Source organism: Momordica charantia (assembly GCF_013281855.1).
Source record: "Momordica charantia cultivar OHB3-1 chromosome 6 unlocalized genomic scaffold, Mcharantia_2.0 BLBB01000006.1, whole genome shotgun sequence".
NCBI classification, from domain to species: domain Eukaryota; kingdom Viridiplantae; phylum Streptophyta; class Magnoliopsida; order Cucurbitales; family Cucurbitaceae; genus Momordica; species Momordica charantia.
The window spans coordinates 13,475,627-13,491,315 of NW_028275164.1; the positions used below are offsets into that span (position 1 = coordinate 13,475,627).

The following is a 15,689-nucleotide window of genomic DNA, read 5'->3' on the forward strand; positions in this document are numbered from 1 at the left end:
GCACCAATAGCTTCTAACTCATTAACATCTTCTTGTCACCAACCAAGACTCAACTTCCACTGTACCGCAACTTTTAACATATTCTTGGCACCAACCGAGATTCTATCTATGATTGCTCTTAGACTGAGCAATCCTACGTGGTCTTATCTCCCAGCCGTAAGAGACACAGCCACGTGCTCCCACTCAAACTAAGCGGTTCCCGATGCTTCCGTTTTTTATCGCACCAAACGACTCTTGAAGGAAAACTTCTTCATTGATGTCTTGGCCAACCCACCCTAGTCTGTTGCCAAGCTAGAGACTTCACCCTTGACCTCAGTGCCAGCTGTAGTCTTCCTCCTCGATACACTTTTTCGCCTATGCGACTTCATTAGCTTGTTAATCTGTCTAACAAGTAGGGCTAAAATTCGGCAATCTACTAAACAACTCACTAAGCTATTGTTATTTTTCTTTTCTTTACTTCCCAGCTATTGAACCTGAACTGATGGCAGATTCTTCTCATCTTCCTGACTGTCAATGGTGCTAGTTTTATCAAGTGTCATCTTGAACCATTTGCAGCCATGTGCATAATCCGACTTTTTGATCCTCTGGCAACACCAAATCTCGACATATATATTAAAGCTTCTATGTGGCCCACAACCATTACCTCAAATCCCCTTATGAATTTCCACCTATGCTCTGCAAACTCACTTATGTAGTCTTCGCATCCAACTTCCTTGCTGATATTAGATTCATCTTGAAATCGGGTACATATCTCATATCATGTATAACTAAATGGGTCCCACTGTCAGTCCTCATACAAACCTCCCCAGTTCCACTGATTTTTTAGAGTCTCTCATTTCTCATCCTCATTGCGCTATGATTCCCTACAGTGAAGGACGTGTACGAACTCCTATCTAAATATATGTGCATCGAAGCTGCACTGCCCACAACCTATTATGATGACGGATCCACAAATGTCGTGTCACTCTCAATGCATAATAACAACATGATATCTGACAAAACATTTGTCTATATTTCCTTTTCTCGATCCAAACAAAAAATACTGGTTGTTGACGATGCACTACAACCTAGGATCTTGATCTCTGTATTGCTCTGCCAAACATTGTCTCTCAATCTGCACTAACACAATTTCCAGCCGCCACTCAATTATGCAACAACATAATAATTCCAAAACCTAAAACAAAATGATAATATTTATAATGAAATTGTCGCAGCGTTAGCGTCTCAACACTGTCCCCTCAGGTCAGTTGGCCCTTACACCATTTCTTCATTCCCTTTTTCAATTCCTCCATTGTTTTGGCTCCACCAATCCTAAAAAAAACCGCAAGATTTTAAACACATTTTCTCTTCGCTAAAAGAGAAGCTCAATAGCTCATAAAATCTCTAAATTTGATTCTAAAAAGCCCGGATGAAGATAAAAGCAGCACTCAAGTGAGATGATGGATCCATGTGAAGCAAATCAACAATCATATAAAGAGAGATTTAATCAACCTAGCTCAGAGAAGACAACTAGGGATTGGTACATAATCAGATAGTCGGAATCGTGGCAATAAAATCTCAAAAAACACAACCACAACGATGAAATAGAAAAACTATGGTGAAAGCATAATTGCATCTCTGCCATATTGCAGAAGCAGAACACATACTCAAACTCCTGAGATAACCTATGGTTAACTAAATGTGACCTAAAACGTAATTAATAGAGATTCTAAAAACTAATTCAAACAAACTCAAAAGGCACCATAAATCGGTTTGTAAGCATCCATATTAAATGAAGTTTCACTGGAAGAAGCTTGAACTTGAGAATTAAACAACAATATATAAGGAAAAACGTGAGCGACAAAATTCGAACCTGTGCGGGCAAAGCCCACATGATTTCTAGTCATGCCCGATAACCACTCCGGCACACCCACTTTGTCCTTCAGTCAAACATTTTTTAAAATCTTAGGTATATTGCAAAGGAAAAAGATGAACCGTAGAACTGAAAAGAAAAGGTCTGTAAAAAACTAGAGGAAAACGAATAAACTCGACAACAAACCAAAAGTAGACAAAACAACATAAGAAACAAAGTACATAAACATAGAAAGTAGGGTAAAAAACACACACCATCACTTTGTGAACATAAATTACACATAAACCCCATTAGGATTCACGATCTAGAATGAACACTATCCTGCTAAGTGGTAGTACGAGTAGAAACATCACTTTGAATAAGATGTAAATTAATTGATGCTAAATGAGAGACACCACACCATGGATTCTAGAATTTCGTTCTCTCCAAATATGAGATATAGAGACTACAAAGTAATCATTCACACTTTACTTTTGGGAGACCAACGACCCTATTAATGCACAGATCCACGCTAACTTTGTACCTTACCAAATAAGATACAATGAGCCTACTGATGCAATCGTACTACCCTAGACAACTTTGCTAAACACACTTTCTTAGAATAAGTGGCCTTGAGTTTCAATCCCCATCAGAACACGAAAGACACATGAAACGGGACTATAGGGACACTTAGAACGTTTACGATCTCGAGTGGACAAGCGATCACGAATAGGCAATCGACTCAAAAAATATTGTTTACGAGTACAACCAACAAACCAAACCACATGGTGCCAAAGCGTTGAGACCTCCTAAGATGAATGACAGCCCAAGCACTTGAGATAGATAACATTCCTAATGTCTTTGGAGTTTAGAGAAAACTATCCTCCATCCCGATACGAGGTTTAAATTATCATACAGAAGCTTGCACTTCCAAAAATTCAATGGATATACTTGGCAGTTGCAATGCACTATTTGACCCAAAAAAATCAAAGATTCTCGCAAGATGATAGTAGGGGTATTAAAAAAATCGAGTAATCCAAGCAACCTTGACACCCAACCCAAACCATAAGAGCTGGGCGGTTGGGTTAGAAATTTTTTAAGTAAGGTTTTTTTGGTTGGTTCGAAGTTAAATTAAAAACATAAAAAATGAAAAACTATACAAATTATTTTATGACTTCTTTTTACCTTTCTCCTTTTTTTCTCAGTCGTGTCCCTCCCTCCTGTTGTTTGATTTCGCAAGTGTACGAATTGTCACAAGCAAAAAAGTGATAAGTAAATTATTATCTCCACAGGATTGTTAATTGACCGATAATTGCCAACTAAATTAAACCTTAATCTATTCAATCGACAAAGAAAAGATGTGAGCAAACTGAAAAGAAGTAATGTTAAACGAATAAAGAAAAGCCTAGGGTTCCAACTTAACCGTATTAATCCCTCTTGAGTTCCATTACTCTAACTAACTTTGTTTGTTTCTTATGTTGATAGCAAATTCCCTCTTAATTTTTACATCTCTGTGAAATTTGAACCTATAAAAAAGCATTAAGGGCGGAAAATTTGTATATGCTAGAGAAGAATTCATAAACATCTTTGTGTCTTACAATATAACCCATGGCTAAACATTCAAGGTTCGATTCAACTCTCATCTTTCAATCTCAAATTTAATCTAACATCATGCAATTGGTGATCAAGCAACTACAAGAATTAAGTTCAGAGTGTTAACTCAACAAGGAAAATAACTTCATTAATAAAAAATACATCAAGCTTAAGGGTTCATAGTTTCGGCTACATCGAGCTCTAGAATTGAAATCTAACATAAAACTAACTTAGACTGTAAAAACATCAAGAAAGTGAAAGAAAATAAGAAAAGATAAGCTCTCTAAAAAATGGTATCTTCCGCCGCAACCCTCTGATCTCCTTCTAATTCTCCCTTAAAAAATTGACCTAAAATCTGAATTTATAGGTCTAGCAGTCATCACAGCACCTAGACACCAAATCTCGTACTTTCAAAATCACCCTTCCAGTCTGAAAACTGGCACCTAGGTGCTGGAAATTTTTTTCATGTTGCATTCTTCTTTTTGCTCCAAAAACCTCTAATGTGGTTTCCAAAGACTAAATAACATTTACCCACACCAAATAAATGAAAACCAGGGCTAAACATCAATAAATTAACAAAAAAATAGACGACTTATCAAATACCCAAAATTATCATTTTGCTTGTCCTCAAGCAAAGACCAACAACGTAAAGAGAATTTAAACCAGTCACCAAAACATCATTGAATAGAGATAGACTCAAGCTTCAAAACAATGCTTCCGTACTTATAAAAGAAAGGGAAACTAAGCTCAAACAATATCAAGAATGCTTAACTATCAAACTAATTTTTCTCCATTTTAGTCCTCATACATGTGTACAGTACAATTCTTTATAAATTATCAGCTCTCATCCTACAAGAAAAAAAAATACACACAAGCAAACTTAACCATTTTATATCCACAAGCTACATGCAAAATACTTGATAGGATCATAATTATAGGATACACAACAATTCACTCATGTGTCGTCTCAAGAAAGAAACTAGAACTTCAGCATCTCTCATTCATACAAGCCAAGTCACCATAAGCCAAGAATTTTCAAATGATAAAGAGTTTTCAAAATCCAATATTTTTCTAACTAAAAAACGTTTCAAACACTAAAGAATCTACCTACTTACTTTTTGTTTTAACCATTTTTACACTTAGCACACTCGTAGACTGGCTACTAGATAAACTTTATCAACCCTCCACTACAGACAATTTATAAAGATCTCTAAGTAATTGACCAATCATAATATATCGGTAATGGGTTTCACGAAGTTGCATTAGATTATGTGGTTATTACTATTGTGATCGCTAAAAATCTACTCATAGCTTACTGCTAGTGGATTGTCTATAAGTGAGACTTGAAAATATAATTGTATTTTATTTCCTCTCAATCTTCTTTTCGCTCTTTTCTTTCTCCTAATTTTTTATCCGCTCCTTTCTCTCTCCTCACTTTATTTTATTAATCTTTTTCATCTTTTATTTTCTCCCAAGCAAAGAATATGGGAATGCAAATATTTTCTTTTTTTTAAGTAAAATAAGCATATTCTTTCTGAAAAATAAATGATCAAAATACACATGGTCCCACAAACTTACGGGAAACAGTGTACTCACTTGGAAAATATTTTTGAAAATACAAAAATATTGAACAACTAGGACAATGACTTCTCATGTAATGTTTTAAAAGTTTTAGTTTAGGTCAAACTAGCACAAAAAACTTTATCATACAAACATATATTAGCAAATGAGTCACATCTTATGCAAACAACATACGCTAAAGTTACTCAATTCCTTAATTATCATCATAGATATGGGTACTAACAAGCCACACCTGAATGATGAATTAATAAAGATCTAGCGTACTTTTCATAAATGATAAAACTAGCCAAGCACAATCTTTAAGAATCAAAACAACAAGATACTTAAAATTGTATGATAAATAAGATGGTAAAAGAGCTAAAATAAAGTCAAACGAATTGCATAGTCAACAATTTCAGTATGCTTGAAATTAATTTACCATTTACTTCACAATATCGAAAACTATAATCACCATCACCAGCTATCATTGTCTATCAAGACTCAGCAAGGAATTGAAAAAATAAAAAGTTAAAACATAGAAGAATATCGACCAGTCCCACACCAACCTTACAATTAACGTTGCCTCGATGTTAAACAAGATAAAGAGGAAGGTTAGGGAATAATCCCCTAAAGTGCTAACTCTGACTCCGAAATGCTTGGTTTGCCTCCCAAGAAGCACTCCATTTAATATCTGTAGTTGGACCCTAATCAAGATAGAAATAAAATGAAAAAATAAAACTAAGAAAAAAATCAAATTAGATTAGATCAAATTTTTATTGATATTGTAAGAAAATTAGAATATTACCCGACCACCAAAAACTTATGGTTCGATTTCACAAGTGTACGAATCGTCACAAGTAATAAAGTGATAACTAAAGTATCGTTGGATTCAAGATGTTGGGAACCCAGAGTGATGGAGACTCAAGAAGAAAATAATCTCTTGAAACTTTCATTGGAGGGGCTCATTAGATTTTTCATGATGAAAGGGATAATCATGAATGGGACTAGAGGGTCGAGTACAAACACACACTGTCATAAGTAATAATGTATAAGTAATCCAAATTCGTCTCCACAGGGACTAGTTTTTCTTTTTCAAATAAGTTTGCAAACTACTTGAATGAGTGATATCGGTTTATGGAAAAAATAGCTGAGAATGTTTGGTAATGAAACATAAAACAAGAGAAAACGAAATATGGAAAAATCAACCCCCTACTACTGTCTTAGCTTTTAAAAAAAAGTTACTACAACTAATCAATATGCCCGGCGCGCACATCGTACACCTCATCATGTAAACTGAATTCTTCTCTTATTCCATAATGCTTTTAGTTTATTTAGGAGCTTAATTAGGTGAGTATTTACTTATGTCTGTGCAATACTAAACAACCTAAATCATTTAAACGTCAACTCTCAATTAATGGGTAAAAAATCCTAGGTATAGGTTCTTGTTTTAGTATTCTATTCCTAAAGCTACTTCTCATTCTATCTTGATGAATTTTGTTTTAATCAAACATTTTTAGAATTAGACTCAAACTTATGTGATTAAACATGTTGTGGTGTTAACTCCTATCCCACATCGGATAGGAGCAATTTTTGTTGGAGGCCTTCGGCCTATTTAAGGAGGCCACGACTGTTTTTCTCTATATGGTGAGTTGAGTGAATAAATTTTCACTTGTTTTATTTTAAATCCAAATTTTGTATAATTAATTTCCATTGGAGAGTTAAATAATTTTGGATGTACGGGGTATTTGGTGAGTGCTTGAGTGTGCTCTTTGTAACCCATCTTGAGCACTAGGCGAAAACAAGGGTTGAGCACTAGGCGAAAACAAGGGTTGAGCACTAGGCGAAAACAAGTGCTTGAGTGTGCTCTTTGTAACCCATCTTGAGCACTAGTGGAAAACATTTTCGCCGTCTTTGCTCATTGATGTAGGCATAGTCCAAACCACGTAAGATTTCTATGTCCAATTTTTCTCTCTTCTGTAGTAATTAGATCTAGTTTATTTTCCATCAATTTACGATTTGGGACATTTAAATTATAACAAGTGGTATCAGAGCTGTGGTTTATTGTGAAGCATGAAGAGTTAAAATAGATATAATAAGATGTCTGCATCTTGGACACAAGAGGTGAAAACTCAAAAGGATCGAAAGACGTTACTTTAATTCATCTTCATTATCAAATGAAATTTTGCAAGATGTTTTGAAGGAGAAAATTGCAGTTGGATTATGGTTAAAGTTAGAACAATTATGTATAACAAAAACTTTAACCACTAAATTACATTTGAAACAACGATTGTTTTCTCATCATATGAGTGAATGAGCGTCTTTAGATGATCATTTGGTCGCCTTTAAAGAAATTGTCTCTGATTTACAATCTATGGATTTTATTTATGATGAGGAAGATTTGACATTGATTTTATTGTGTTCTTTACCTCCCTCGTACGCGAATTTTAGAGATACAATATTATACAGTCGCGATACTCTCACTTTGGATGAAGTATATGATAGTTTATTCTCGAAGGAGAAAATAAAACATATTACGAGTGTATCATAGAGTTTGGCAGAGGGATTATTTGCTCGAGGAAGAACACATGAGAAGAAAACAATGGCGATTAAAGATTTCGGTCAAAATCCAAGAACAGTAACAATATATGCAATTATTGCAAGAAGAAGGGTCATATTAAATCAAAATGGTACAAGTTATAAAATAAGAATAAAATAGATGCTGCAAATAAGGGAAAACAAGTAGAAAGTTACGGTCAGGCTAGTGTTGTTGAAGCTGAAAATAGTGATGGTGATCTATTAGTTGCTTCTAATGACAATTTAAATTCTTCTGGTGAATGGATTCTTGATTCAGGATGTTCATTTCATATGTGTCCTAATAGGGATTGGTATTAGTTGCTTCTGATCACAATTTAAATTCTTCTGGTGAATGGATTCTTGATTCAGGATGTTCATTTCATATGTGTCCTAACATGGATTGGTTTTTGTTTGAGTATATATATTAGTATTTTTTTAAACTCTCTTGCATTAATATTATTAATTTGTCATTTACCTTCTTCTTATATGATTAGGTCAACCTTGAATATTTGCCTATATATATAGACCTTAATAATTAGAATACATATCATCTGATTCTCTAAAACCTTAGTTTCTACATGGTATAAGAGCCCAAGATTTCCTTTAAAACTTTTTTTTGGGTTTTAGGATTTTGTTCTCATTAGGGTTTTGTGCCCATTAGTGTTTTGTACCTATTAGGGTTTGAAGTTTGGAATACTTTCTTTCAAGTGTCCATTAGTCTCCTAGCTCGCCACCGCCACCGTTGCCATCGTCGTCATCTTTCGCCACCACCGTCACCACCATCATTCGCCGCCGCCACCATCACCGTTGCTGCCGTCGTCCGCTGCTGTTGCCGCTGTCGTTCGCCACCGCCACCATCACTGTTGCTACCGTCGTCGGGATTCGCTTCCCGTCGCTACCTTTCACCACACGTCGCCACTCGTCGCCGCACTTCACCGTCAACCACTGCGACTTGACATTGTTAGCAATTTATCGTGGAGTCTTTGTTGCCGTCTCTGTCTTGCTAGGGTTTCTGGTTTCAGAAAACACCTGAATCGGTTCCGATTCGGTTCGTGTGACCCAATACAATCTGTCTGGTTAGTGTGACCTGGTTCCGTCGGTCTGGTTCGTGTGACTCGGTTCAGTCGGGCTGGTTCAAGTGACCCGATTTAGTCGGTCTGGTTCAAGCAATCTGGTTCAAGTAGTTTGGTTCATTTGTTTTGTTTGGTCCTGTTCGGTTGGTTTAGTCTGGTTTTTTTTTGTTTTGTTCAAATAAGTTCGTTTGTTTATTATGATTGAGAAGAAATAAATCGTAACATCTGAGGTGATACCAGTGATATCGAAAATCACATAACATAAGTTGAATGGATCAAACTATTCTTTAGGAAAAATCAATGTTCGTCTTTTTTTGTCGAAGTATTGATATGGACGATCACATAACTGAATATCCTTCTAAGGATGAGACCAAGAAAGCTTGGTTGTAGTATCATGCTCGACTGGTTCTACAAATCAAGAATTCGATCGAGGGTGACATTATTAGCATGGTCAACGAGTGTGAGTCTGTTAAAGAGTTGCTTAAATACTTAGAATTCCTTTATTCTAGAAAAGGAAATGTTAGTCGAATATTTGAAATTTGCAAGCGCTTCTACCAACCTAAGTTTGGTGATCAATCGCTTACAAATTACTTTATGGAACACAAAAGAATTTATGCAGAGTTTAATGCATTACTCCCAGATAGTAATGATGCAAAAGTTTGGCTTACCCAAGGCGAACAACTAGCAGTTATAAGTTTTCTTCTTGGTCTTCCACCTAGATTTGATGTGGCCAAAGACAAATTACTCTCTGGTTTGGAAATTCCAGCTTTAGAGGAGGCATACACTCAAGTACTTCGCCTTGAGAAGTCACAACCCGTCCTGTCATCTCAATCTAACAGTGCTTTGGTTGGACGTAGTATAAATGTATACCAAGGTAATACCTACCAAGGGAATTCCACAACTTCGAATGCTCAACGATGGAATTCTAGTGCTCCAAAATCAAATTCAAGAAATATCATTATACGCAATTATTGTCATAAGCTTGGTCATACAAAGCGAAAATGTAGAAAGCTATTGAATAGAGGTCAGAAAACACAGTCTGCACGTGTTGCATCTACTCCTGATGATGCTAGCAAGTTAGTTACGATTCCTGTGTAAGAGTTTACTAAGTTCCAATAGTATCAAGGGTCATTGACGGCATCATCCTCTAATCTGATTACCGCCATCACTGAGTCAGGTAACACCAGTAAATGTCTTATTTCCTCCACATCAAAATGAGTCATTGACTCTAGTGCGACAAATCATATGTCAGGTAATCCTAACTTATTTGCTAATTTCTCCCCATCTGCATCTTTGCCTGATGTTACCATAGCAGATGGTACCACTTCTCCTGTTCTTGGCTCTGACACAGTTCATCTTTCCAAATCTCTTTCATTAACCTCTGTCTTAAGTTTACCACAATTTTCTTTTAACTTGATCTCTGTTAGTAAACTCACGCGTGATCTCAATTGTTGTGTCTTATTCTTCTTTGGTTATTGCTTATTTCAGGATCTTACGACGAAGAAGACTATTGGTAAAGTGCATGAATCTAATGGCCTCTACACTTTTGAGACACAAACACCTACAGCTACTATTTACACTCGAGTACCATCTCGTTTCGATGAACATTGTCGTTTGGGTCATCCATCTCTCTCAGTGTTAAAGAGTCTTGGTCCTCAATTTCATAGTTTGCATTCTTTAGATTGTGAGTCATGTCAATTTGCTAAGTTTCATCGTATGAGTTCGTATCCTAGAGTCAATAAACGAGCTACTACTCTTTTTGAATTAGTTCATTCTAATGTTTAGGGTCATTGTCCTATTGAGTCTAAAGGTGGGTTTCGATATTTTGTTACCTTTGTCGATGATTTTTCCCGTGTAACTTGGAAATATTTAATGAAACATCATTCTGAGTTACTTTCTCATTTTCGTAACTTTAATTATGAAGTCCGAACTCAATTTGGTGGCTCTCTTAAACTTCTACGAAGTTATAATGCTAAAGAATATTTTTCTGATGCTCTTGGCTCCTATTTGAGTGAATATGATATTCTTCATCAATCCTCATGTGTTGATACTCCATCTCAAAATGGAGTTGCAGAAAGGAAAAATAGACATCTTCTCGAAATAGCAAGGGCCTTAATGTTTCAAATGCATGTTCCAAAATACTCTTGGGTCAATGTTGTTTCGACGACTTGTATATTTGTCTCTTGTATATATATTAGTGTATTTTTATACTCTCTTGTATTAATATTATTAATTTGTCCTTTACCTTCTTCTTATAGGACTAGGTCAACCTTGTATATTTGTCTATATATATAGACTTTAATAATGAGAATACATATCATCTGATTCTCTAAAACCTTAGTTTCTACAGTTTTCAACATATGATTCAGTATCTATAGGTGCAGTATTGATGGGAAATAATGCATCTTGTAAGATAGTTAGTATTGGAACAGTCAGAATCAAGATGTTTGATGGTGTTGTCCAGACACTTACTGATGTGAGGCACATTCCCGATTTGAAGAGAAATTAAATTTCTGTGAGTACTCTTGATTCCATAAGGTACAAGTACACTGGTGAAGGTAGAGCTTTGAAGGTTAGCAAAGGTGCTTTAACAATTATGAAAGGTTAGAAAAATTCTACCAACCTTTATGCTTATCAGGGTTCTAAATCTTTTTTAGCTGAAGCTGCTGCTTTAACTTGTCATCTTGTCAATTGCTCTCCATAAATACCTCTTCAGAAAAAGACACCACAAGAAGTGTGGTCCGATACTCATGCCAATCATTCAGATTTAAAGGTATTTGGATGTCCTGCTTATGCTCATATGAATGATGGTAAATTTGAACCATGATCTTTGAAATGTATTTTTATTGGTTATAAGCCTGGTGTTAAAGGACATAAATTATGGTGCCCTGAAACTAACAATTTGATTGTTAGTAGAGACGTTGTATTTGATGAATTATCCATATTGAATAAAGAAACTTCTAAAGAAGAGTCAGCAAGATTCGCACGTCCAGGTGGAGTTTGAGTTAAACCCATCTTCAAAGTCATATCAAGATGATGCTACTACTTTGGGTGCTTCTTCAGAGATCCCTCATAGGAGGGGCATTTCATCTTCACAAGTACCACCTCAGTATTCTATTACTAAAGACAGACCAAGAAGAGAAATTAGACCTCCACTGTGATATGCAGAGGCTGATCTAGTTGCTTATGCTTTAAATGTTGATGAAGACATTGATTATTGTGAAGAACCGTCTACGTTTACAGAGGCAGTAAATTGTAGCAATTCTGGTAAGTGGGTGATTGCAATGCAAGAAGAAATTTAGTCTCTTCGGAAGAATGGCACATGGGACCTTGTGAAACTTCCCAAGGGTAAGAAAGTTGTTCGTTGTAAATGGTTATTTAAACGAAAGGAAGGTATCTCAGGAGTTGAGGCAGCTAGACAAAAAGCAATATTCGTTGCAAAAGGCTACAGTCAAATCCCTGGTGTTGATTTTACTGATGTATTTTCTCCAGTTGTGAAACATAACTCAATTCGTGCTCTACTTGGTATTGTAGCTATTCATGATCTTGAACTTGAGCAATTAGATGTGAAGACTGCATTTCTACATGGAGAACTTCAAGAAGATATTTATATGCATAAGCCAGAGGGTTTTGTAGTTTCAGGTAAGGAATACTGTGTATGTTTGTTAAAGAAGTCTCTTTATGGCCTGAAACAGTCACCGTGGAGTGGTATAAGAAATTTGATTCTTTTATGACTACTCATGATTTTAGGAGAAGCAGTTATGATAGTTGTGTGTATTTTAAGATAAATCATGATGGGTCATTTGTGTATCTTCTCTTATATGTTGACGATATGTTGGTAGCTGCTAAAGATATAAGAGAAATTAGAAAAGTCAAAACAGAGCTCAAAGAGGAGTTTGATATGAAAGATTTGGGAGCAGCAAAGAAGATATTGGGTATGGAAATTATGAGAGATAAAAAGGCAAGGAAACTATACTTGAGTCAAAAATGGTATATTTGTTGGGTGTGTTGCACTAAACTCGTAGTTTGTATGTTGTGTAAAAATAAATGTACATTCAATAAAGTTTTATTCAATAAATTTGTTGTTAAATTCATAGCATTACATTGTCCAAAATCCAATAAACTAAACATCCGAGGTTATTTTAGTGTGACCAGGACAGTATATGTACTGGGTATATATTTGATATACCCCTGATATACGAGGTATATATTTGATATACCCTGATATACAAGTGGATAATGTCCTGTGAATAACCTAAAGGGTCTATAGTATATGGATAAGGCTGGGTACCTTCTCCTGGCAACACTATGGATACGACCCACTCTGTAAAGGTTACAAACGACTCGATCCAGGTCGTTCGTGTGGAGACATGCGAGTGGGGGTATCCTATACAATGAGTTTGTATAAGACCGGACCACGAAATAGCCAATCTTTAGATGTAACACCATTAACTAATAGATTGCTGTTTCTTAGGATGACCAGGCAACTCATTCTCAATTTTCAGTGAGTTATGGACTCCTGCCCGTGAGGGCTCGTCCTTTGATCTGTATGGGTGAGAGTGGCCCGAGTTGCCGACTCAATATTCCTACCATTTTGGGGACGAGACCGAGTGGGGAGCTGGGAGCATAACTTCACAAGATGGAATTCACTCCTCTCCGACTTTAGGGGAGTAGATGAGTGTTCCCTTAAATGCTGACTCCGGGACTTGAACAAGGGGCCCCACCCTCTAATTGGCACGAGAGGGACTTCCGGTTATTGGTCGGACCATAACCGGGTTGTTCATTAGAGGAGCAGTGGTATTTAAGGAGTAAGATGTATCTTAAGGGTAAAACGGTAATTTGACCCAACTTGAGTTACGAGCACTCGTGAAGGATTGACTCGTCATTAATGGTCCTATATCCATGGACACGAAAACATTCTGTAGTGAGAAAAGTGCAACTACGGGTCTTTAGTGGAATGACCTGTAGTTAACGAATGTTGATTAACTCGGTCAATGAGATTGACCGATTAAACTCGTATCGTTGGAGCTTCGGATCTGTAGGTCCATTAGGTCCCCTTTCTAGCTCATAACGGGTAAAACGAGGATCAAGTTTTTGGAAGAATTTGAACTGTTCAAATTTCTTAAGGGATTATATGTATATTGATACATTATAATATATAGTTAATTCTAAATTAAAAGAGAAATTATTTGAATGAGATTCAAATAAAATTAATATGAATAAGATTCATATTAAAACTATAGGTTAAAAATAATGTGCCTAAGATGTACATTAAAACTATAGGTTATATGAGAGAAATGCTATAGAATATAATTATATTTATGTGATAAATAATTAAGTGTTAATTATTTGATATATATATATATGTTAATTAATAATTAATTAGATTAATAATTAATTAATATTTATTAATTAATATGATTAATTATTTATATATATATATTAATTATTATATATATATATGTTATATATTATTAATATTAATAATATTATTAAACTCCCCTGCAAATTTGTAGGGGAGTGGGGAGTTAATATGACGTGGGGAGTTAGCCCACGTCATTCTTCTTTTCTTTTTGGATTGCAGAATAGTTCTGCAAAAGAAAATAGAACAAGAAAAAGTTGGACTCCCAAATCTCTCTCAAGTCCTCTCTCAACACTCCCTCTCATTCCAAATGAGGTGCTCCCACAAGCACGGTCTCGAGACCCAAGAGGATAGCGAGGAAGATTCGGTGGTGGTGTTCGAGGGGAATTCGTTGAAGAAAAGTTCTTCAAAGGTATGGTTTTCCCCTGTATTTTCTTTGTAACCGTTTTGATTTTGTTTCCAAAATATCACGAACAACGGTCCGCTTCTGCTCCGGGATTCACATCCCTTCAATATTGATAAGGTTTTGTCCAGATTTAATATGTATAAAGCGAAGCCGGTCAGTACTCCTTTAGCATCATATTTCAGACTTTCATCTGCTTTGTCTCCACAGTCAGATGATGAGATTGATTATATGTCTCGAGTTCCTTATTCTAGTGCAGTTGAGTCTCTCATGTATGCTATAGTTTGCATATGTCCTGATTTATCCCATGTAGTTAGTGCAGTCAGTAGATATTTGAGCAATCCTGGAAAATAACATTGGAAAGAAGTTCAGTGGATTTTTAGATATTTGCGAGGTACTACTGATATTTGTTTGCATTTTGGGAAAAGCACAGATGGCGTTATTGGCTATGTGCATTTTGATTTCGCAGGCGATCTTGATAAAAGAAGATCTCTTACAGGATATGTGTTTACTGTTAGTGGTTGCGCTATCAGTTGGAAAGCCATGTTGCAGACTACAGTTGCATTGTCTACAACTGAGGACGAGTATATGGCTATTACAGAGGCTTGTAAAGAAGTTATATGGTTGAAGGGGTTGTTTGGTGAACTTAGTGAAGATTTACAGATTACTACAGTCTTTTGTGACAATCAGAGTGCTATCTTCCTTACGAAAGATCAAATGTTTCATGAGAGGACAAAGCACATTAATGTTTGATACCATTTTGTACGTGAAATCATTGCTCGTGGTGATATTGTTGTGAGCAAGATTAGCATCAATGAAAATGATCATTAAATCTCTTCCGTTGAACAAATTCAAGCAATTCAAGCATTGTTTGGATTTGGTTGGTGCTTGCAATTTCTAAACTATTTAAACACTTGGAGAAGATGACTCAAGTTTTTCATCTTGACGTTTTGAGACAGTTAACGCCAAGGTGGAGATTTGTTGTGGCGTTAACTCCTATCCCACATCATATAGGAGCAATTTTTGTTGGAGATCTTGGGCATATTTAAGGAGGTAACGGTTGTTTTTCTGTATATGGTGAGTTGAGTGAATCAATTTTCACTCGTTTTATTTTAAACCCAAATTTTTTATTATTAATTTCCATTGAGAGTTAAATAATTTTGGGTGTACGAGGTATTTGGTGAGTGCTTGAGTGTGCTCTTTTGTAACTCCATCTTGAACACTAGTGGAAAATATTCTTGGCATCTTCGTCTCTGGATGTAGACATAGTCCGAACCACGTAAGTTCTCTATG

At 35.8% G+C, this 15,689-nt stretch overlaps 1 protein-coding gene and 1 non-coding gene across 2 annotated transcripts; one reads left to right on the top strand and one right to left on the bottom strand.

Moving 5' to 3' along the window:
* Positions 1–1,831: 1,831 nt before the first annotated feature.
* TRNAS-AGA (transfer RNA serine (anticodon AGA)) lies at positions 1,832–1,913 on the bottom strand. The gene has a single exon. It is a non-coding gene; the product is annotated as a tRNA-Ser (tRNA).
* Positions 1,914–9,078: 7,165 nt separating this feature from the next.
* LOC148210720 (uncharacterized) lies at positions 9,079–15,149 on the top strand. Its single transcript, XM_088125162.1, has 12 exons — positions 9,079–9,655; positions 9,758–9,808; positions 9,884–10,014; positions 10,120–10,315; positions 11,001–11,112; positions 11,170–11,203; positions 11,348–11,441; positions 11,800–11,898; positions 12,034–12,273; positions 12,327–12,592; positions 14,607–14,668; positions 14,780–15,149. Exons 1-12 carry the CDS (start codon positions 9,079–9,081, stop codon positions 15,147–15,149), a joined length of 2,232 nt encoding a protein of 743 aa, XP_087981288.1.
* Positions 15,150–15,689: the final 540 nt, after the last annotated feature.